This window comes from Emys orbicularis, chromosome 25 (assembly GCF_028017835.1).
Source record: "Emys orbicularis isolate rEmyOrb1 chromosome 25, rEmyOrb1.hap1, whole genome shotgun sequence".
Taxonomy (NCBI): domain Eukaryota; kingdom Metazoa; phylum Chordata; order Testudines; family Emydidae; genus Emys; species Emys orbicularis.
Window position 1 is genome coordinate 6,203,203 of NC_088707.1, and position 24,935 is coordinate 6,228,137.

The 24,935-nt window shown below is 41.7% G+C and overlaps 1 protein-coding gene across 1 annotated transcript; it reads right to left on the reverse strand.

The window, feature by feature from the left end:
• Positions 1 to 8,388: 8,388 nt before the first annotated feature.
• Positions 8,389 to 23,859, reverse strand: TTLL6 (tubulin tyrosine ligase like 6). The gene is made up of 14 exons (XM_065422737.1): positions 23,843 to 23,859; positions 22,822 to 22,862; positions 21,761 to 21,879; positions 21,513 to 21,643; positions 20,652 to 20,808; positions 18,782 to 18,925; positions 18,155 to 18,240; positions 16,407 to 16,632; positions 14,782 to 14,963; positions 13,324 to 13,512; positions 12,757 to 12,913; positions 11,670 to 11,972; positions 9,150 to 9,516; positions 8,389 to 8,606 (listed from the first exon to the last, which is right to left on the reverse strand). The coding sequence occupies exons 3-14, from the start codon at positions 21,779 to 21,781 to the stop codon at positions 8,389 to 8,391; spliced, it is 2,181 nt and encodes a 726-aa protein (XP_065278809.1). The 5' UTR covers positions 21,782 to 21,879; positions 22,822 to 22,862; positions 23,843 to 23,859.
• Between the last annotated feature and the right edge of the window lie 1,076 nt (positions 23,860 to 24,935).

Below are 24,935 nucleotides of genomic sequence, written 5' to 3' on the forward strand. Positions count from 1 at the left end.
TCCCAACACCCCCCATCATGGCCTGATTTTCAAAAGATTTCAGCGCCCAGCATAGTGAATTCTCCTGAAAATCTGGCCCGCCGGGCAGCTGGCAACAACAGGAGCTACTGTTTGGTGGGCATTTTAAACATCTGACCATTTTATTCAGGGGCCTAAATGGGAGGTGAGCACTTTTAAAAACCTGGCCTTTAGAGAACAGGGTGTTTAAAGTTGCTCTGGTTTCTCATCAGTGATCCTGGACAACAAAGACCCAGCCAGTGATGCTGAACCAACTGAGAAAGGTTTGGCCCAGAAGCTGCCTCCCCCAGTTGCAGAGGCTGACCCAGTTCGCAGACACAGGACTGCTTTCAGGCGGGAGCAACTGGTGACACTGGAGCAGGAATATTCCAAGGAGAGCTACCTTTCCGGGGCCAGGAGGTACAAATTGGCTGGTGCTCTGAATCTACCTGAATGCACCATCAAGGTAAACTGTTGTCCCTGGTATGCTCTGAGACAGGAATGGTCTGGCTAAGGCCCTAGAGAGGAAAAGATTGGGATCTCATGTCTTGTCTAGGAGCCAGTATGTGCTGATATCACTTCTAAGGGACAACCTTGTTTGTTAACTGATTAAATCCCATGACATGGGCATTTCAGAGCAGGACCCAAATCAAAGTGGGAGCTGATCCAAGGGATTATCTGATACTAGAAGAATCCAGAGATCCGGGTTCTATTCCTCACTCTGTTCATGACTGGTGTGACATGGAGCAAGTCTCTTAGGCCCAGATCCTCAAAGATATTATAGGTGCCTAACTTCTATTGATTTTAGCGGTAGTTAGGTGCCTAAATACCTTTGAGGATCTAGGCCCACCTCTCTATCCATAAGGTGCATCTTATTGAGGTTCCCTTCCCCCATGACAGCTATTTCCTGCTCCATGATTCAGTTTCCCCACCTGTAAAATTGATAGCAATTCTTCTTTCCCTCCTTAGTGGCGTAGCAGGGGCTGAGTTATTATTGTTTACAAAGTGCTTTGCATGGAAAGTGCTTGGGAAGTGCAAAGCCCAATCATTTTCTTCACACAGGTTTGGTTCCAGAACCAAAGGATGAAGGATAAAAGGAAGAGATACTCTCTGCCTTGGCCTCCACTCTTAGGCCCTGTTTTATATAGCTACATGAGCCAGACCTCCCGTATTTCATACCCTCTACCGTCTCAGATGCCTGTCCTTTTGTACTCAAGTATCTTCCCGACATTTCTAAGGCCCTTGGATAACATCAGATTTTTTCCTCCACCATTCCTGAGGCCCGATGTCCTCTCCAATTTCAGATATCCCTCTCTTTACCAGTCCCTGGGAGCTCACCCTGCCATCTATTATTACACTGAGACTCAAGATATTGGAAAGGATCAAGAAAGCAACTCAGTGGCCCCCTCAAGGGTTGTAATGACCCTCATCTCCACCTCTCTCTTCTTGCCATAGGATGACAAACTCCATGTATGGGGGGAAGAGGGGTGGGAAGGAAAGACAATTCCAGGCACAGGTATTCTACTATAATTTTTTTATACAGGAACTAGGACAAACTCAGGGTAGCAAAATTACATTGAATCAGTCTGTATTATACATTTTAAAAGGTTAATGTTTTAGGTGGGCTCTGGATTGGAGTTTTTTTCCCTTGACATTCAGACCCTGTCATCTGTCTCATAACCAGGCTGAACAGCTGTAACTCCACCTGCTTCAACATTTGATTGATGGCATAGACCAGATTCATCCTTGGTTTAATGCTGCTGAGGTCAGTGGAATTACAGCAGCAGTGATACATTTGTCTCAGTCTATTTAACCATAGTAGACAATTACTTACTGTTTAAATAAACACACCGAGAGAGAGAGAGAGAGAGAGAGAGTGTGTGTGTCTTTGATTTTTCAGTGCCTAAAAAATGTCCCCTCCTCATTGCATGGGAGAGCGTATTGGCTCAGAAAGGATCCCAGCCTAAAATAGGAATTAAATCCAAGACAGAAAGCTAGAAATGTCAGAGAAGGCTTTCAAAGGCATAAATGTGAGGTCGGGGGTTAAACCCAGATCCTCAACGGCATTTACATGCCTAAACTCCCAATCTGGGTTAATTCCCATTGATGTTCAATGCAGGCTTTGATCCTTTTAAAAACATTGTTTTTAGAGGTGTATTGTTTTATATTGCAAAATCATATAGTGCAATATACCAGGGCAGACAGGTGAGGAGGTGCAATAAGAGGCCAGTGAACTTTTGTATAGATATTATGTAGACAGTGTAATTTTCCTGGTTTTCTGGTATTAAATAAGCATTATTCAGGCACTTGTGAACAAATCCGACATCAGTGAGTTTCTCTCCTGCATGTGATTCACCGCCGCTGGAGAGTATAAGAGGAATTAATGCTAAAGGCTGACAACATCCTCATTTTGTGAAGACAGCTTCCCTACTTGAGCTGCTGAAGAGCATTCACAGTGGGAAAACTTCCCCATCCTTTGGCTCAGACGCTGATGAACCTGTGTGTCTCAAGAGCGAAGTCTTAAGGACGAGGCAGGCTACGTGGGATCCTCGGACAGGGCCCTACAGAGTGCTGTGCATTCTGGACCCAATCCAGCAGAGCACTTCAGCACATGCTTAATTTTAACAGCTGACTCATGTCTTGGGGGGCTTTGCTGATTTAAGACGACGGCTCCCCAGTTCGACAGATTGAGCCCTTATCCCAAATCTATCATGATAATGGTCATCAGGTTATGCTCGTCTCTGAGAGCTATTTCTTTCCCTACATGCATGATTTAAAACAAAGAGGCAATTCTGGCAATCTTGAAAACATCTTAAAAGATAGTGGGGTGTGTGGGTAATTCAAGGAGTGGCGAATAAGATAGTTTTGCTTTTCATAAGGAACAGAAAAAGAAGGCAGATGTGGGTAGGCAGACCAGTTACTTAATTGGCCATATAGGCCTAAATAAGATTAATAAATCCATATATCAATAGAGAACTAGCAGATGAAGGAAAGAGAGCCTTAGCAAGCCATCCTTTAATGAGTACAGATGGAGAAAAATGCCAAAAGCACTGCTGACAGGGCAGGTACCACCTACAAGCTCTCAGTATGCCATGCAGTTACAGGCTTAAAATACAAATGCTGTATTTTATACTACATGTTTTGCTGTGTAATCCTTTGTCACCAAATGCATCTCCCTGAACTTGCTCTTTCAACCGCAAATATTCCTTTGTCTCTGTCAGCTAGTTAACAGAAGGACTGGGGTATTTTTGTCATTTCCCAGGTTAATTTTAGTTAGGTAATGGCAATAAGTGTTTTTGAGAGGATGTTTCAAGAGTATTTTAATGTCCAGCAATTAAACAAAGGCGCATTTATTACCTAGTCTCAGCACTACTTAGCTTTCTGTCACTCCTAAAAGAATGTTTCCATTGTTCCCAAAAGCTAATCAAATCTAATTCATTGCAAAGTAGTTAAAGATGTGGCAGCCCTAAATCTATGTCTCTAATATGCCCCTATTAGTAGCTTTTAGATCTTAACATCTGTCTGTTGCTAATGATCAGAGTTGGTTAAATCATTGAGAAAAAATTCACACCATTTATCTGTTGACTGGTGGGGGGAAAATCACAAATAATTATCTGATAAATATTATTCAACAGCTCTGTTTAAAATGGTTTCACAGCTTGGAACATATAGTCCTGGGGTTTTGTACTGATAATTTAATGGTGAATTAGAGGCTTTTGTAAAAACAAATTAAAAATTATTTCATATCCCAAATAAGAGAGGTAAATCCATAGCTAAAATAATGACACATTGTCACAAACTCATATGTTTGCTGGATTGGGACTCTAAGTGCTGTTTGTAGGGGAAATCTGGAATCAAACTCAGAACTTGCCAAGGAAATGTGATTTCCAAAGATCTTGTTTTAAAATGTATTTAATTTGTGCATTTTAAGCCCACAGCTAGTCTCTGGATGGTATGTGATGGTTAATATTTTTTTTTCAAAACATTCAATTTCATCTTTAACGTTTAATTAGAGCCAGCTCTGCCCTGATTGTTATAATCATGTTGAAAGTCCATGCAAATTCAAGCCTCTCCCAGAGGAAAGGGCCTCAATACATATTGTTGATGCCTTTGAGGAAGAGATTGCTTTGAAGTGATGCTGTTCTTGAGCAACAGCCCAATGAACCCTAATGTAGAAGACAGGTTTCCAATTCCAAAGAAACTGCTTGTTGCAAAGATCATGGCCTAGAAGTTCCTTCTTGCTTTCCTTGTAGCCTCTTTTCCTACAACTATCTCAATCTGGATCAGACCATGAACGTGTGCGAAGGAAGGGTGGCACTGGGGGAATTAGAAGTTAAAAAATTGATTCCCCCCTTTGGACCTCCTCTGAACGTTCCCAATTGTAAGAACAGAAACACCGTTTCTCAGATAGTTAAATATTCTCCCTTGAAACATTCCCTTTAATACTGTACAAGATCAAAGATCATTAAGAGACTATGTAGGCTTAAAATAGCCTTCTGTAATACCCCACAATAAAGGAGCCTATAATCTCTAATAATATTAACTACTAAAGAAAATAACCTCTTCCTCCTGCTGGTAGAAATTCCATTACATGAGCCTAATTCAAGAAACTAAGTCTTGTTGCTGGAATTCTTGATCTTCCTCACCTCCACCCTCCCATACTATTAAATATACCCAGTTGTTCTGTCATGTCTAATATGATACTGTAAATTCTTTGAGCAGGGACCTCTCTCTTTCTACTTGTATTCGGCTCTACCACATCTTTAGGCACTGTAAAATAATGAATAGTAGTTATCATCTAGAGCTCACTTGCTCAGACTAGGTTCCTCCCTGTTCTGGAGAAATCTTCTTGTTCTTTTTATTTACAATTCTGTTCCTATTGAGGAAAATGTGTGAAATAATTTGGAACTGGTTGCTATGGGACCAATCCTGGAACATGGTCCAAAGAGATCTTAAAGCTGCACTAAGTGTGCAGTAGGGATTCCATTGGCCTGTGGGAATCCTCAGTTGGTATAAAGCTGATGGGTCTGGGGATTCCCTTGGAGTGGAGCAATCCTCAGATGGTTTACAGCTAGACTAGCTGGTTCTATGCCAGGGCCTGCATGCCTCCCCAAGTACGGGGCAAGACCTAAATGCAGTGTGCTCCAATGAACCTTGGGGGCTATTACAAGCTGATGCAACTTAGAGCAGCCCTTGGTTTTTTTTAATTTGTGCTGGAGGTCACTGCAGGCCCCACTGGAGAGCAGTGCAAGCTTGAAGGTGGTTTAGAGCAGAGGATTTAGCCCTGTGAGTGTAGGGCCTAAACCTGCATTCCTTACTTGGGTAAAACTCCCAATGAAATCAATGCTTGTAGAAATCACCGCTTAAACTGTAAGCCCGCTGGGAAGGGCGAGAGCCTTCTTGCAGATCTGCAGTGTTGTTGGCACTATATACGATAATTAATAATGAACTAGGGGGATTTTCAACTGCAAATATTTAAAAGACTTTCCATTATGAAAAGGTGGTAGATCTTAGCACATCTCCAATAGACAAATGCATTTCCTAACTAGCAGTACTTACGTTGCTCACCCTTGTGTCCCATACCACATCCATCCATCCCTCTGTATTACGGCTTTAAGCATGATCTGAGTAGCCATTGCTATTATGAATTTTATAATCAAACATGCATGTTCAGAAACACAACTTGAAAAAGAAGCAGCCCTGTTAAATGAATTAACTTCTCTCAGCGATTTTAGACCTTGTCCCCACTAATCAGATGGAGACTGGGCCAACAAAGAGCATTTTTATGAGGGTTGAGTACTCTCTGACAGCGTTAAGTGCAAAATACTGGCTCCGAATGGAAGAATCTAAACTACAAACACTACAGAATCTAAAGACCTGCAGCATCACGTTTGGGGGAGTCTACACTTAAAAATGTAGATTGACCTAGCTACGTCGCTCAGGGTTATGAAAAGTTTTGTGCCTTGTGCGACATAGTGAGGTCAACCAAACCTCCAATGTAGGCGCAGCTAGGTCAATGGAAGAATACTTCTGTAGACCTAGCTACCAGCCCTCAGAGAGGTGGATTAACTACATTGATGGAAAAACTCCTTCTGTCAATATAGAAAGCATCTTCACTACTCTGCCACAGTATGTACCCATTGTGCTTTTTGTTTCAGCTTTTTGCCTTTGCTTTCTGTGGCCCTGAAAAGTAAAAGCCCTTCTACACTATACTGCCCATTTTTATTTCCTTTGAACTCTTGTTAAAAGTCAGGACTGGAACTTCACTCTACATTAGCTAAAATAAATTTGTCCTGCACATTTCAGGGTAAATTTTCAAATTATGCTGCAGGGATTCAGCTGTGCAGTTCCAGCTGATATTATTAGGAGTTGTGCAGCTGAAATTCAGTGCAGGGAATTTTCCCCTTAATGGCTGATGTTCAATTGAATAGAGCAGACATCACACTGGAATTCTTCTTACAAAAGAATTTTTCACTAAACTAAAACAAGAGTTGGCAGTAAGCAGACACTGCCAAAGGGAAGAGATGTACATCAAGTTCCAGTACGACAGTTTCACATCAAGACACCCACAAACGCCTGACTTTTTTTTTTTTTTTTTTTGGAATGCAAATGTCATTGGTGACACATTGATGTTTCATGCTATGGAAGCTGTATAACTGGAGGCAATCACCAAGGAGTATATTTGAAAAGAAACAACAAAATGTTTCTGTCAGTTCCTGATGAACAGATTGTCTACAGGAGTGAGCATCTCTCAGACTTCAGGAGGCAAAACAGTGCCGCAGTTCTGCTCAGGCCCTGTAAGGAAGGAAATACAACACCACACATATTGAATAGGTGGACTAAGATACATTCATCCTAGCACTTTTCATAGAAGTTCTAACATTACATATGATAGGTGAAAGTGAAGAAGGCAGCGTGAGTAGGCAGCACCCTCATTTTCAACATTCTACTTTCAGACTAGCTACAGTTCAGACCAAGAAAACAGATCAGCTTTGAGTCAGATATCACACTGCATAATGCCAATTAGGGACCGATTCTGCCCCCCACTCCAGCCACTATTCACCTCTCCAGCAGTGTACAGGGCCCAGAAAGAAGCCACAAGTGTTGGGAGAATTGCTCGGGTACAAGAGCTATATCAGGCTAATATCTGAGGCCCTATATACCCCTCTCAAAGCCCTCAGAGAAAGGTGGAGTAGTGTAGCACTCAGTGCTGTGAAGGATTATGTTGCGCAATCCATAGACAGTCCTGGGGAGTTTACTGTAAATTATGCTGTGGGCTATACTCACTGCTGTAGCAACCTCGAATCTGCCCTCTCTCTCCCTGGAATGCACCTTCTCTGTTGTGCCTCCCTGTCCCAGATCACTGCATGAGTTCATTGCTATTCCTATATGCAAATTTATACCAGAAACTGACCAATACCAACAATCACAATATTAGTAGATTACACCTATTTCATTCTGAAGGATCCCAAAGTGCTAAACATATAGTCGTTAGTCACCCCACAATGAAATGCCGCAAGCTTTCTACAGTAGCAGCACTATCCAATAATCTTTAGGTAGGGAAGTGAAGAAGAATGTATCCAGTTGAAACTGCAGCAGGAATCTAGGAAGGCAGAATGTAATGACCCAGCATGAAAGGAGACTGGATCTAGCACCCCCTGGTGTTACAAAAAGTGTCAGGGGATTTTAATTGAGCCCATGTGTTCCAGGCTTTAGTGTTACATATTATCAAAAGATGCTGGGTAAAATTTTCAGAAGTGCCTCACAGCCAGATTTTTAGAGGTATATAATCACTTAAAGATGCCTATAGGTGCCTAGCGGGATTTTCCTAAAGATCCTAGGTGTTTTTTAAAATCCCACTAGGTGTCTGTCTGCATATTCAGGCATCTAAATTCCTTTAAAAATCCATCCCTAAGTGAGTTAGGAGACTAATTCCTATTTTCAAAAGTGACATTGGCACTTAAAGCTCAGATCCTCAAAGCTATTTAAACACCTAGCTCCCACTGATTTTTAGATTGATTTCAGTGGGAGTTAGGTGCCTATATACCTTCAAGGACCTGGGTACCTAAGTCACCTTTGAAAATGGCACTTAGGCACTTTTGAAAATTTTACCCAATACCATTAAGCACAGAACACCTGAGCATCAAGCTGAGAGACTAGTACAATGATTATTCAGAGGAAAGAATATCACTGACTGAGTCATGTGACTAACATGATTTCCTGCAGTAACCTGATCTCACATCTATAAACCGACCAGGTCCACTTAAAGAGCATAATTTCACACTGCAATTTACCCCTCACCGAACAATGTCCATTAACTGCAAAGTATTCCCTGAAGCAGGCCAGAATGCTACTGGCTTCTACAATACTTTAGCAGAGTGATTCTACCCATTACCTGCCCGTCGGAATATCCCCTGAAGTTAGGGTATTGCTTTTCCTAGGTCGCGGGTCCACTCGACCTGGGCTGGAGATCACCAAAAGGTCCTGAAGGCTGAACTGGTGACAAGTAGTTTTTTGGAATACTGTTTGAGCACTCTGAAGTTTCGTTTGTCTCTTGTCTGTGGAGTTTCTGCTACTCAGATGGATTCTCCTGGAGTGGAAAGCACTTTCTGTGTAAACAAAAGTCCGATTTATATTCTGCAATCAATACGCACCCCAGACCTCTTTTCCTAGAGTCCATGGCTATGTATCTGAATCTGAGATACAAAGGGAGAAGAGAAGAGGGACAGAGTGTCAGAATACTATAGGGGCAGATCTAGGTTGGATATTAGGAAAAACTTTTTCACTAGGAGGGTGGTGAAGCACTGGAATGCGTTACCTAGGGAGGTGGTGGAGTCTCCTTCTTTGGAGATTTTTAAGGCCCGGCTTGACAAAGCCCTGGCTGGGATGATTTAGTTGGGAATTAGTCCTGCTTTGAGCAGGGGGTTGGACTAGATGACCTCCTGAGGTCCCTTCCAACCCTGATATTCTATGATTCTATGATTCTACTGTATTCTTACACAAAGACTTGTGGGTATGCTAAGATTTCCTTCTGTGTTGTAATAACCATGTACGTTTGAGGCACACTGGGGCTTTCACCCTGTGTTTCCACAGAGATGCACTAGGCACTTAGATGATATAATACAAATGTGCTCCATGAAGATGACACTCACGTGTTCTATAGATGAGAGGAGGGTGGTGGCAAAAAGGGAATATTAGGGCCTTCTCCCCTGGTGTGAAACTGAGTTTGCTGAAGAATTCTGACACCAAGATAGGTTTCTTTTCTATTTCAGGCTCTAACAAGTTTTTGTATGGTCTATGGACTTTTGAGTATGAGGTCAAGTTCTCCCTGACATAGGGCTGGAGTTGCTCTCTCTGGCATCCAAATGGCACCAAGTTCTGAGTGACTGTGCTGTCACAGTAAACCACGTCAGTTGCTGTTGTGATTGCAGTCCGAGGTTGAGCCAATGTTGGGAAAGGTTTTGAAGAAGAATGAATTGGATTATCTGATACTCTGGAACAATCCACTGGTGTTTGGAGCTGGAGGGAAAAATCAGAAAGATCGAGTTAGTGAGGGGCAGGAGCCTGGTGGTAACTAGGACCAAAACTTTTCTAGTGGCCCCAGCAGTTTCTACTGGATTTGAAATTTGATTATTATTTTAAAAAACGAAAGGCCTGATTCTCTTTTATGCTAATACCCCCTTTACATTACTGTAGTGGAGTTTAGGAGCTACAAAGGGGGCATAAATACCCCAGTTTATGGGGGTTCCCAGGCCAGTGCAGATCTGTCTCTATAGGAGAGAGGCAGTGAAGTGGGCACACTGGAGGAGGGAAGGGACAGTCTTAGCATACTGCTCTCCAGATATTATCACCTGTCACAGGACCCATATGGGGCTGCTGTGGCCAGAGCATGGGTTGGAGAATCCTCGAGGCTGCTATATTTATGCTGGAGGCTAGGCAGGCTAACAGCTGTTCCAAGGTTCTGGGGAGTGTACTGCCTTAAAGTCATGTTTGGACCCACTTCCATTCCTTTGTGAAGCATAGGCTTGGAGAAACAGATTCAAGGTCTACATTTAACTCTTATGATTGAGGAGATAACGTCCAGCTTATATAATGTAGTGTTGTCTGAATGAGTCTTCAGAAAAAAAAGAAGAAAAATTAGTAAGCTGTAAACTATCCCATTAACCTCAGTGGGGTGCTCCCTTGCTCATGAAACTATATGTCGGCCACCTTGACAGCACCAAGGAATGATTCAACTAACATCTCAGCAGGTGCAAATGACAGTTGAATATACTTTTGGAAGAAAAATTTGTAAGCTGTAAACTATCCCATTAACCTCAATGGGGTGCTGACTTTGTACTCTAATGATGATAATTTAAATGTCAACATTAACCATTTCACTGCTGCTGATTTTAGTAGCAACACTTTTTAGCTATTCTGGGATTGTGGGAGGATCTTGAAATTGTGGGTGGATCTGGCTTGGACACTACCACCACATTTTTTTTGTCCTGCTCTGACGTCTGACTTATCTGATCATTGCTGACAAGGACTGATTTTGTAGCTACTGTGTAATCAGAATGGGCAATATATTAATCCTGTTGTTTAATAACACTGGTTCTCCACTTGCGAAGTAACTCCCTGCTCTCCATGTGTCAGTATATAATGCCTGCATCTGTAACTTTCACTCTATGCATCCGAAGAAGTGAGGTTTTTACCCACGAAAGCTTATGCCCAAATAAATCTGTTAGTCTCTAAGGTGCCACCAGACTCCTTGTTGTTTTTATAATAGAGTAGTTTCCATTAGAATTATACCCTTTGTAGAATAACAGAATTATAGAAATGCAGGGCTGGAAGGGACCTCAAGAGGTCATCAAGTCCAGCCCCCTGCACTGAGGCAAGACCAAGTAAATCTAAATCACCTCAGACAGATGTTTGCCCAACCAGTTCTTTAAAACCTCCAGTGATGGGCATTCCATAACCTCCCTTGGAAGCCTATTCAAGAACTTAACTCTCTTTATAGTTAGAAAGTTTTTCCTAATATCTAATTTAAATCCACCTTGCTGCAGATTAAGCCCATTACTACTTGTCCTAGCAAAAGTAGTCTTGGAAAACAGTTGATCACCATCCTCTTTATAACAGCCCTTAACATATTTGAAGACTTATCAGACCCCGCCTCAGTCTTCTTTTCTCAAGGCTAAACAAGCCCAGGTTTTTTATCAAAGTTAGGCTGACTAGTCTATAATTCCCCAGGTCCTCTTTGTTCCCCTTTTTAAAGGTAGGTACTATGTTTGCCCTGCTCCAGTCCTCTGGGATCTCATCCATCCTCCGTGATTTCTCAAAGATAATTGCTAACAGTTCTGATATTGCTTAAACTTGTTCCTTAAGTATCATATGATGATTTTCATCAGGATCGGATGACTTGAATTTATCTAATTTACCTAAATATTCTTTAATCTGTTCTTTCTCTATTTTGGCAGTCCTTCTCCCCTGTTAATATTAATTGAGTTGAGCACATGCTCACATTAACCTCTTCAGTGAGCCTGAAGCAAAGTAGGCAATAGACAGTTTGTAGGCTGGTTCTGGGGCCCACATTAAGTGTCATTTCCAGTCTGAGATGGATGTTTGAATGGACTGGAGATAGAAATACAGGCAAACTACTACAAATACGTACTTACAAGTGTTCTGCTACTTACTATTAATCTGATGTCCATATCTGCTGCAGAGTGATGACCATGTACTGTGCGGTCCCTCAGGTCACGGTTGGAGTTGTACTGGTCCGGGGCACTAGTTGAGTTCTGCACTGTCAAGTTTGGCATGGAGCTGCAGTGCTGTACCGCTTGTTTTTCAGGTGCATTTGAATACTCGTGAGTGTTGGGGTGCTCTTTTGGTGGGATGCTTGATTCCCCATTAACCAATTCTTTTTTTGTTTCTTTTTCACCTGAGAAACGGTGAAGCAGGAGACGAGCGCCAGGTCCTGACTCTGAACAAAGATAATGCTGAGAATGGAAAAAAAATAAATTAAATCTCATATGAATAAAGAGCAACACTGTTGCCAGAAGAGCCAGGGCCAGTTTCTCTGGTGCAAACGGCACAAAAGGGCCATATTCTGGCTGTAAATGGCCAGTGGAGAATTTCCCTTATGGAGGGGAACTCTCCATTTGTTTAAGCCTAGGGGAGGCATGTCCATTGCCAGATGACCCCTCACCAATCTGGTATAGGTGGACTGCTGAGGGAAGGAGGAAACATTTTGGTGGTGTGGCACAGCAGAGCTCCACTGCACCAATCCTCCACTGGCATAAAGTCCTTAGAGATTTTATGCCAGAAATAAAGTTAGAGAAACACACAGGCCACACTAATTGATGCTGTAACCACACCCCTGGTGGACCTCCTCAGTGTCGGGCTGACCTCAGAGACAGGGGAGAATTGAGCACCAGTTATCTTGTCTTCAGCAGTGTTTTTAGAAAACACTTCTGATGTCTGACAAAAGGTGACAACCAGATCTAGGTGACAATATTTGCTTATAGGATGCACAAATTTGCCTACATGAAAAGACTGTAGATGATTAGCCTGGGGTCCCTCACCTGCTTGAGTGGAGAAAATTGAAAGTTTGTGAACACCAGTGGAGGCTTTTTATATATAATATGCCCATCACCATTATTATCCCATCTCATTAGTTTTCTTGTGGATGTTCTATTTCTGACCTTCAGGCTTCTATTCCCCATGCCCCAAGAAGCAGGAGAATTAGTGAAAAATCAACGGAATCTTCCCCCTAAATCATACCTGTCTTAATCCTTGTGCTGTAGCTGCCCTGCTCACTAACTTCTGTTTGAAAGTCTTTATCTTCTCAGATCCAGACTCCCCCAGCAGCTCGATCTTCTTCTCTCGCAAATGGGCTGTTTTTTGCTCATGCTTCATTCGCAGCTCCTGTAGCTGCTGTCTGTAGACAAAGATACAAATGGGTCCTAACAGTTCTAAAATAGTTCTGATGATACCAGTCCCACTGACTGGATCTTGGCTACAAATTCTGCCTTATATGGAACAAGTCTGGTCAGATCTAGAGGCAACATGATTCAAAGTATTGAGCTCTGCGCTGAACTCAGGAACTCTGGAATTCTAATCCTGGCTTTGACATGGATTTGTGAGCAAGTCACTTAACCTTTGTGTGTCCATTTTACCACCTGTCAGATTAGGATTGATAATACTCATTTACCTATCTGACAGGGCCATCTCAAAGAACCATCAGTTAATGTAAAGTGCCATGTAAGTGATGGGTATTATTATTTAACACGAATTCAGAATGCATCCTCCACCCTACCTAATAAAAACTGAGCTGGAAATCCTCCTTACCTAGCATGTTCTTCTCGTGCCCTGGAAGCTGCAGTCTCCTGAAAGAGTGAATTGTTGTGCTGGAAAAACTTATCATATTTGTCCAAATCAGTTTTGGGGTAAATTCTGCGAAAACCACCTATGTTTTTCTCCTCATATTTCTCAGCTTGTTTCAACCAAGTGGCCTGGCAGTTCCTATACTCCTCAGCCCTGAAAAAAAAAAAAATTCAGGTATAACCATTAACAAATCATGTGGGATCCAGGCTTGGTACTAGGAACTTATGTTGCTATAACTACATTGTTCACATCCCTGAGCAACGGAGTTATACCGACTTGACTCCCAGTCGATGGGAGGGCTTCTCCCATTGACATAGGCCTGGTCTACACTGGGGGCGGGGGGGAAATACTTAGATCTACTTATCGCGGTGTCTTCACTGGGGTAAGTCGACGGCTGATGCTCTCCCGTCAACTCCACCTGCGCCTCTCGCCCAGGTGGAGTACCGGAGTCGACGGGAGAGCGCTCGGCGGTCAATTTATCACGTCTAGACTAGACGTGATAAATCGACCCTCGCTGGATCAATCGCTGCCCGTTGATCCAGCGGGTAATGTAGACAAGCCCATAGCTACCACCTCTCCGGGAGGTGGAGTACCTACGCCGACAGGAGAAGCCTTCCCTTCAGCATAGGTAGCATCTTCACTGAAGCGCTACAGCAGCGCAGCTGCAGCATTTTAAGCGCTCGGAGAAATCTCCAGAGCAGGAGTTATTTTCATTTCACACTGTAATTGCATCCCTAATCCTGTCATCTTAGTTTTGGTGAAATGTAGAACGGTTCTCATGTATCTTCCTACATAACTTGTAACATACATTTAAAGATTATCTGCAAAGGAAAAAAAATGAGCTTGTCTTTCTGGTTTCCCTACGGTTGTTAACGAGGGCCTGAAATTTTATTTTATTTTTTGCTTGCTTTTTACATTAAAAATACGGGAACTGTCTAAGCTGGAAGACTCTATGATGACTAAAGAACTAGTGAAATGATGCCATCAGAACAGCCAAGAAAGTGAAAGATGAGCTATCAAGAGGGGAAGGAATTTTTGGTCAGGTTATTTTTGTTACTTTAAACGAATTGTTCAATGAAATGTTAATTAACATTTTGAATAAAGGAAGATTTTGTTAAACATTCAGCACCCTCACTTTTTCAATTCAGTTGTGAAGAGCTTATAATAAACAGCCCTTACAAATCCCAGTGGCGCTCCAACAAAGCCAGGAAAGACCAGACTTTACATTCCTGGTATTTTTAAGGTTAAAAAAACAGGAAAGAAAAAACCTTTAAAAATATCTGTGCAGGCCATCTGTATACACCATGCAGAAGCAAAAAAAAAAAAAAAAAAGTAATAAACTAATTAAAAAACATTCTTTGCAGGTCACCTTAAAATTATGGCTCACATGAGGAAATTAGATGAAGCTGTATGAGAACACACCTGGTCACTCGAGAACGGCATTGCTTCAGGAGTCTCTCCTTTCCTCGCCGTTTCTCTTCTTCTAGGATTTTTCTCTTGTCACAGGCCCCTAAATTTATCAGAACCAAAGTGTCATACAGCAGCTGGTCCTTCACTTCTTTGTCTAACCAGGAGTCAGTGGTGAAGCTTGGAGAGTGATTCACCTGAAACAACAACAAGAATGTCATCTATTTGCTGCAGTTGAGATCCAATGGAAATTACAACTCAGGACATTAAACTAATCTGAAATCTAGATTACTGGGGATTCCAGTCAAAATCTAGCGTTGGCAAGGATCCTTGCCAGACTTCAATGTATGATACAGGTATATAGTAGGATTCCATGGGTCAAATTCAGAAGTGACATAATGGGTGGGATAGATTTGGCAGAAAACAGGTGCAAGTGGCAGAGTGATGTAGCTTGAATCAATTTAGTATTCAGTGCAAGATCAGTAATTTATATTAATTTGATATGCTGTGAGGACCAAATTCAGGCTCTGGTATTAGCAGGTGCAGCTCCCATTGAGGTTAATGGATAACCCTGGAAGATTCCTTTGTTCAAAGAACTGAAGAGTAAGGCTGTCCTCATGAGCTAGGATTCCCACATGCAGGAACAGATTTAAATTTCAAGGCTACAGATCAATGTAACTGTCTGTGGGAATGACTATTATTAGCTTATCTGTAGTCTCACCCCCTCTGCTGGTCACCCATCAGCTTTCCAAGCTGATGGAATAATGTAGGAGATGCTACAGGATGGACTTTTGTTAGGAGATCTAGAGAAACGAAAAAGGCAAAAATCGGTGTTAAGGAAGAGGCTGGTGATAACAACTCATTTGGCTGAATTTGGCCCCACAGGTAGGGAAGGGTGAAAAAGGATACCAGTTCATGGTATGGATATTGTGACAGACCCAGACCAGTGGGGTGCAGGAGTCTGGTATAGGGCAAATATACTGGTCACTGGATGAGTAGTTTTCTGTTCCCTGAGTGACCAGAGCAGGGGCTGCACTAGAGTAATCAGGAACCTGCTAGAACTAGTTAAGGCAGGCAGGCAAGTTAGGACACCTGGAGCCAATTAAGAAGAAGCTGCTAGAATCAATTAAGGCAGGCTAATCAGGGCACCTGGGTTTTAAAAAGGAGCTCACTTCAGTGTGTGGTGCGAGTGTGAGGAGCTGGGAGCAAGAGGCGCAAGGAGCTGAGAGTGAGAGGGTGTGCTGCTGGAGGACTGAGGAGCACTAGCGTTATCAGACACCAGGAGGAAGGTCCTATGGTGAGAATAAGGAAGGTGTTTGGAGGAGGCCATGGGGAAGTAGCCCAGGGAGTTGTAGCTGTCATGCAGCTGTTACAGGAGGCACTATAGACAGCTGCAGTCCACAGGGCCCTGGGCTGGAACCCGGAGTAGAGGGCGGGCCTGGGTTCCCCCCAAACCTCCCAATTGACCTGGACTGTGGGTTCTTCCAGAGGGGAAGGTCTCTGGGCTGTTCCCCAACCCTCGTGGTGAATCTCTGAGGCAAGAAAATCCGCCAATAAGCGCAGGACCCACCAAGATAGAGGAGGAACTTTGTCACAATATGTTATGAGATCTAAGAGACTTTTGCTGTGGTTCTTCTTACCTCAAGCAACCAGGGTTTGAGTTTGTGATCCAACAGAATATCAAATCCTAATATTTCAAAGCAAGCGCTACCCACAGTGTGGTTGGGGAAGCAAGTGTGATAGTTATGTTTGATAATAGGATGTGCTGATATCAGGGTTTTAATAATAACATCTTCTATATCCAGCCACATCTGGTCGGTATCATAGCCATGCTTCTGCATGTACTTATTAAAGGTGGAGAGCTTCCTATGAAGAAAAAAAGTAAGTTGGTAGCCCATATTAATGGCAAATCAGTTCACAGTAAGCATTTTTCTGTATGTTTCCATGCTGCTTAAGTTAAGCATAGAAATTTGGGCGTCATGGAGATCCACATACCCGCAGAAACAAAATAAGGATTAACAGAACAAATTGTTAGTCAAACTCTTGCATAGATCAATGTAAGTGCTTCTTAGACACTGAGGATGGGAGACACACTAATACGTAGGTTCTCAACCAAGCATACTATGAATGTCAGTAAAGTGTGTCCTGCCTGCCTTTACCATATTGCTAATAGGGACGGGGAGAGGATCCCAGATATATGGGAAAGGATTCCCTGTATGAAAAAGAAGAACCTAATTAACCTCTTGCTCTTAGGATAGTTCTATGCTTGAAAATTGTATTAGTATAGCTACGTCAGTTGGGGGGGGGATTTTTAATGATATAGTTATACTAATATAAGCCCTAGTGTGGACACAGTTATACTGGTACAAAGGTGCCTTATACTAGTATAATTATTCCCCTTATAATAAAATATATATATAGAGAGAGAGAGGTATACCTATCTCATAGAACTGGAAGGGACCTTGAAAGGTCATCAAGTCCAGTCCCCTGCCTTCACTAGCAGGACCAATTTTTTTGCCCCAGATCCCTAAATGGCCCCCCAAGATTGAACTCACAACCCTGGGTTTAGAGGGCCAATTCTCAAACTACTGAGCTATCCCTCCCCCTTCCTGTATGTGAATAGCTATACCAGCATAAAGCATCTTTATACCAATATAACTGTGTCCATACTAGGGGGGCTGTACTGCTTTAACTATATTGGTATAGTCAGAGCAGTACAACTTTCATGTGTAGACAGGGCTTTAGGGTAGGAAATGGAAAGAAGACATACACTATTGGACAGTGACCAAGGCATTGCTCCAAGTCAATTCATTCTACTGGAGCCTTTCTGGCACCAACAGAGCACTGCAGAAGAAACATTGGCACTGCTGGAGTTCCTGCTGCTATTGGCAAAGAGCAATACTGCTAAGAAGAAACTGATAGCACTGAAGTCCTAGTGCAATGGACAGGGTACTATGTAGAAACAGCTAGAAACATGGTTTAGAAGAAAAGAAAAGTAGAGGAAGACTGGGAGAAGAATGTGGGCAAGAGGGAAAAAACCTGACTGATCATTATATATAGATTTATCTACATTAGATAGCCAAACGTAACCACCAAGGACAATAAACAGAGTGATGTAATCCAGAAGCACCAGTTGCAACAAATGCATTGGTATTTCCAATTTGAAGGAGAGTTCACTTTTTTCTCTCCTGCATCTGGCCTCTCACTGTTACTCATCTGACTTTCTTTAAATGATTTATATAACTAATGACACAAAATATACTGTTCACTGGCTGCATGGAAAGAAATATTTCCTAAACATATATGAAAAAAGTGTGGAAATGCATATGAAGATTCATGAGAACAGACTAGCATCACTTGGCTGTGATTAATGTTCTCTCCCTCTTACCTCTTACTTCCAGAATCTTCATCTCGGACAAAATTAGTACTGTGCTTGTTAATGGAATAATTAGTCAGGTGCATGCAGACATCATCCTGCAAATAAACGAGTGGGTTATAGGGTGAGAGAGAAAACTGCCTTCTTCACTCTCCCTGTACATGATGATACCTGGTCACACTACTTAATGCAGAAAATTTTTTAAGTGCAAGACATTTAATAGCAGTACTTATCTCATCACTCTAATGAGCCCAACACAGTCTTAAGGTCATTTAAATGGGACCACTTGCATGAGTAAAGTCATTGTGATATGTAAGTGTTTGCAGGATCAGCCCCTAACTGCCCAGAAACTATTATGTAGTGTTACTGTGTGCTGTTAAACTCTAGCTATATTCTACCACAGAGGTGGCTGCATTTCAGTGGTGGGTGAGATGATTCATCTATAACCTTACCCATGTCACTTTGATGAAGTGAGGCTTAATTATTATTGTTTGTGAAGGGCGTGCAGATCCTCAGATTAAAGGTATTGTAGCAGTCCAAAGCATTATTGTTTCTCTGTGCCACTACATTTCAACAACTAGTTCCTGTTGTTATGAATTTGAATGCTGTTAATTTATGTTAACAGGGTTCTTTACTCACCAGATTGCTGTGTGAGGGATCAGAGTAGGCTGATGTAGCAAAGCGTGCAAGGCCCTCATTATAGACAAATATCCTCAGAGGGTCACATGATGTCACCAGCACATAAATCCTCAGATCAAACTTAAAACGATCAATAATAAAAGGCTGGAAAAGAGAAGACGGAACTGAGTTGCTTATAGTTTGTTTGAAGTACAAAAAGAACATTAGTAACTCATTAACTCAAGGCTGAGGTGATGAAAATAGCTGTACAGTCCCACCTACAAGCTGAAAAAACAGAACCAAGACATGCAAACCTTATAACAATACTTAGCACACAGACATCACCTTCCTTCTTCAAAGTGCTAGGCAGATATTCAGTAATTAAGCCTTATAGCATCCTTTGGGAGATAACAACTTATCTATCTCCATTTTAGAAATTGGGAAACTATCTAGGTTAAGACATTCCATCCGAATAAGGGTAATTGCAAACCTTATGCAGAGCATGATCATTTTAATAAGATCACATTATTAGAACTAGTCATGGACACTTAATAGATCTAGGTGTTCTTAATATGGTTATATAGCATCCAGTAGAATGGGCCCTAATTCTGTTTGTGGTCCTGAGTTCTACTATAATGCAAACAACAATTTACAGGTACCCCAGTATCCTGTATATAATCAATTCTTGCTAGAGTACCTTCCTCTTATAAATGATGTTTCTTATACTTATTCAAATATTGGGAAATTAGGGAAGATAAGAACAATAATGTATTCTATGGTACTGAGGACAGCCGCAACACTATAATAATAATGAAACTAATCCATCATAGAGTTCTTTACATGTTCTGAGCGTTGAACAAACTCATTAATCGTCACATAGACCCTATGAGGTAGATAGGCTTCCCCCCATTTTAAAGGTGGGGAAACAGACCCGGAACAGTGATTTGCTGAAAGCCGCACAGTGAGTCAGTGCAAGAGCAGATATAAAACCCAGCAGTTCTGAATCCCAGCTCACCAGACCATGCTTTATCTCTCTTAAAAATCAGTAATAAAGAATAATAATGAAACATATTCAAAATGAAAGAACAAACCAGAGTAAAAACGTAGGTTCTGGTATTAACATTATAGACAGGGCTGGCTCCAGCTTTTTTGCTGCCCCAAGCGGCGAAGCGAAGAGAAAAAAAACAAAACATAAAGCCGATCGGCGGCACTTCGGTGGCAGCTCAATCGTGCCGCTTCCTTCTTCGGCGGCAATTCGGCAGCGGGTCCTTTGCTCCCTCTCTTCCTCTTCAGCGGCAGCTCAAAGAGGAAGAGAGGGACTGAGAGACCCGCCGCCGAATTGCCGCTGAAGACCCAGACGTGCTGCCCCTTTCCACTGGCCGCCCCAAGCACCTGCTTCCTTCGCTGGTGCCTGGAGCCGGCCCTGATTATAGGTGTCCCAAAGACACAGGAGATCTTGGAGGCTTGAATGTGGATGTTCGCTATGAAGAGAGAGTAATGCCAAGATGTCAACCAAAAGATTCTTGAGTAAGATAGGTTATAAGCAGGTTTGTGGGACTGGGTACAAACAATCCCTTCACTCTCTCCTCCAGTTGGGCCTACGAAAATATTGTGTATCTTTGAGAGCTAACTCACTCTACAGCAGGAAGGAGATTTCCCTCATCCAGTTAGATTCACCCAGCAAAGGTGAATTAGTTTATATAAAAAGCTTATTCAAAAATTACTTAGGAACCCAATGGCACACAAAAGAGGGATTATTTCAATGGGCATGTATTCAAAGGCAATGACTGCTGTTTATGACCGGCTGATCACAGGCAAGCAAGGCTGAGCTGAATTAAACTCTGGTTTAATGATAGAACAGTAGTCTTGGTATGTGGAATAGGGAGATTACCCTTGAGATGTAGAGCTGGCAGATCATATCCTCTCCGGGTTTTATGTCTTTCACAGATCTGGTGATGAAGATGCCTCTCCCCTGACAGCCAGAGTCGGGCTTACAGATATATGTCTTATGTTTCCTTGATCTGCTATAGGTCTGCAAATCTCCGTAGCTATGGGGAAAAAAGAAAGAAAGAAAGAAAGAATTACATGATTCTGAGGTTTGATGTCTCACAGCCTACCAATGCTAGAAATGTTTTGGCAGACAAATGCAAATGTTTACAGAACCAGTGATCACAAAGAAAAAAATCTGTCTCTCCAGAGCCAGGAATACAACCTGTTCTCTAGCTCTCAGTAAACCTTTATTTCCAGTAGACGCAAATTTGGAGTGAATCACACAGTCTTATGGGAATGATCCCTTTTTTGATTTTTAGAGAAAAGAGACTTTTAATATGATGTAGAAATCATCTCCTCTTCCAACAAGGGAAGATACCTCATCCCACTGAGTAATACAGCAATGGACTTAATCCAGAAAAATAAAAGGAATTTTATTCCATTCACTGCCAAGGGGCTTGCATCGCCAATGAACACACTCCTGCTGCATTCAGCTCAAAGCGACATCATTCTACTATGAAAATGTTCCTCGTCTTTTTCCGTTACTCTGGGTAAAGAAGAGAGCAGAAAGATAATGGGTTTGATTCTCTTCTTACTTGCTCAAGTTTTACTTTGGTGCATCTCAATTTACACTGGTGTAAGAGGAAACTCAGGCCCAAAGTAAGGAAGGCTGACATAAAGGATGAGAGGAAAAAGTGAGGGTGATGGTGAAGAGAAGCAAGACGAGGAAAATCAATCAGTAAACATTGTCAGGAAGACTCACTCAGCAGGAAGACACCAGGTCCTGGGAAAGAAGTTAAATTCTTTTGGAAAGAGCTTTAGCATCCTGCTCATGTTCCTGGCCAGCAGATCCTTCCTACAGATTTCACTCATCCCAGGGAAGTGGTTGATTTTCTGGAAAGAAGTCCAGAGAAAAGGCGTAATAATAAGCATCTTCCTGGTCTCTAGGTCATTTGCACTGGGGAAAAAAGTAATAATTTAATATCCTCTCCATCTCACAGAGCTGAGTACCTGGTAACTTTTCATTTCCATTACCCGATCCAGTGAGACTGAATAGTCTGTCCAATAGAGGTTCCACTCATCATTCTCACCTGCTTCCCGTAAGCCATACTGCTGAGCAGCCCGACGCACTGCATCGTAAGAAAAGAAACAGTTTCAATCATACTAGAAATGTAGACTTTAGAAAATTCTGTTTGGACTCAGAAGGAGATATTGAACCATGGTTCAGTTATACCACTCAACTCAGCCATCTATAGACCCCAATTCCACTTTGAGTGGCAGCTTCCAGTCCTCTAATCTCTATGGATATGCTGCCCCAAAATCATCCATTTTCTCTGACAAATTGGACAGTCACTGGTGACTACTGAACAAGTTGACCTCTCCAGTATGCTGCTAGAAACTTCACACTAGCTAGCAAAAATTGCGAGATGGAGTAAGCTTGTGTTGTTGTTGCATTGGTCTTTCCGACTAATGGTGAAAAGCAGAACTTCTTGAAATAAAAAAATTAAATGATTCATTTTATGTGGAATGGAGCCATTTGAACTGGTTCCCCATGTTCCAAATCCATGACAAGAATTCAAATCTTGCACTGGCAAAAGTTCATGGATATGAATTCTTGCCTAACTTCAGTCATGATGAGGGAAACATATTTGATGATCACAAGCTAGTCCCTTTAGACAATTCAGCATCATTAGCAGACTATGCTTGGGGAGGGCAAGTAATAAAATATCAGGGATGCTGTGGGTCAATAATGAGATACACTGGGAGAGCTATGTGGTGCCAAATGTGTGGTATAACAGGAATGCTGTGGGTCAGGAATGAGTTTCACTAGTAAGGGAATCTTGAACAATGCTTGCCCAGACTGCATGAGGTTTCTAAATGATGCTTTCATTAGGGCATGTTCATAAGCACTAAAATTCAGTTAACAAGTCACATGACAAAATAAATTTCATTTTAAACTGAGCTCTTTTTCTTAAGAGCAAATTAAAATGTACCCCTCTTCACATGAATCGACTGGGTCACAATTCTTTGGCTTACCTTCTACATTTCTGAAAGATGAGAAAGATACTCACCACTCTCATACTTGCAGTTGGTCAGACTTATCACAGGTCATCTGGAAAAAAATTTAAAAAAGCAGAAAGACAGAGGCATACAGACAAGGACCAGTTTATGCTTTATGGGGAAGCCCTGGGAACTTTACAGTTCTACTTCCATAAATTTATGTAAAGCATTATCTAAATGTTCATCTGATAGGCTGTTCACCAGGATTGATCACTGTTTTTTTGCTCAGTGGTCACTTAGAAAATTATTTGCTGGAGACAAACCAAATAACTACACATCTAGAAAGAGAATCCAGTGATGAGCACTACAGAAATGCCTGTAAAGATAAAATAAAAAATAATACTAGAATACCAGAATACTAGAAAAACAGTAGTTATGGAACCAATGTGACTAAGTTTATAGGAAGAGCACTCTTTCTGTTACAGTGCGAGAAAAAGATATGGCAGTTACTCAACAAGACTGGTTATTTAGGAATCAACCTATGAATGGGATTCCCCAAAGTCATGAGCCAAAGGCCAAGTGATCAAAGGGCGAATGGGGATTAACAGAAAATATTTATGCTCAGAGATTGTACACGTTGTTCTTCTCCTGGGCTATTCTGCAACCCTTACTAGCAAATCCATTTCACATCAGAACGAGAGCTCCACTGAACTATGTTCTTTCCATGAACACTAGTGTATAACTATTACTATTATTTATTATGGTAGTAACTATTACCTGTTAGGTTCTTTCTATACATTCAAGAAAAGGCAGTCCCTCCTCTGAGTAGCTGACAGCCTACAAAACTTAAAATCATCACTTTTTCTGAACACCAGAACACTTTCATTTCCCCTCCACTCCAACACAACACTTATCTATCCCTCTCACTACAAAAATCCTGTGTTCCTCCCCTTCTGCATAGCACCACTCTGAACACCCTGTTCTCCAACATCTCTTCCCCCCCATTACCCTCCTCTATTTTCAGTAGCTCAACTATAAACATATTCTGCCCTCTTCAGGACTTTTACAGCCCTTTCAATAGTTATTTCTAACCTCTTTCTCTTTCTTTTCTTTTTCATGGATATGTTAGGATCTTGAATTCTTCTTTTCTTCTCTTCACACCCCATTGTATCCTGGTCTATGGTGTCCAAGGCATTATCTTCTCTTTCTAGTTCTCTTGGTAAAAAGTCTAGTTCAGTTACATCTTTCTCATCCGACTCTTCTGTTTCCTGCTCTACTTCTTCAAAGGATCCATATTTTTGCAGTATAGCTGATGCCATCATCCTGTGGAAACATCCACAACAGACCAGAAGAAAAGTGAACAGTGTACAGGGATGAGCAACAGTTCCATCAACCTTTTTGTGGATCCAGCTGCTTCCTCAAATACAGCTGATAAACCAGAATAATGTATAACTCCCTGCATATTCCCAAGTTAGGAAGAGATATGTTCATCCCCTCCTCATGAGTCCACCCTCCATGCCTCTCTCCCAATTCGGACAGGATCAGAAGAAATATATGTACCTATATGTATGTACCTATATATGTATCTGCTTTTATCAATAGTGATTCCCATCTGAATGACATCTCTGCACAGGGAAATAGATTTGTTTGATGCTGACGAATATTTCTAAACTCCTGCTATCTGTGATATTATGCTAATAGAACATCAGGAAGCTGTCTTGGTGCGGGTCCTTAGTGTTACTGCAAGAAACTACAGTGGAAGGATTAATAGCTTTTGTCTCATTAGAGTTAGTGCTCCCTTAACATCTTGTTCTTTCTCTCTTCCTAAAGGTTCAGTCTTGCTCAGACTTGAGAATTCAATGCTAAAGCACTGACTGATATGCACCTAATCTGAATGCCAGCTCAGTGCTAACACATGATCAGAGGGATGAGATGAATCAGCATCTATCAAATCTACAGGTGAAACCCTAGTCTAACAGATCAGGTTCTGCTGTAAACAGAAATCTTTGGCAAAGTAAAGAGAGATTAACAATCTTTATATAGAAGTTAATGTTTCTCATATATCTACAGATTCTACCCTGCCCTTCCAGCACGGGGTTGTATTTATAGAATGCTCCAGGAGGTAAGGATTCCTTTCTCTTAAAGTATAAATAGCAAGTAGTTCAGAAAACAAACTCTATAAAAC

Coding starts and splice junctions, on each gene's coding strand:
- TTLL6 (XM_065422737.1), bottom strand. CDS start 21,781: ATGGAAATGAAAAGTTACCAG. Junction 20,809..21,512: donor ACCTGGTGTCTTCCTGCTGA/GTGAGTCTTCCT, acceptor TTTTCCCCATAG/CTACGGAGATTTGCAGACCT. Junction 11,973..12,756: donor CAGCACAAGGATTAAGACAG/GTATGATTTAGG, acceptor TTCCATTCTCAG/CATTATCTTTGTTCAGAGTC.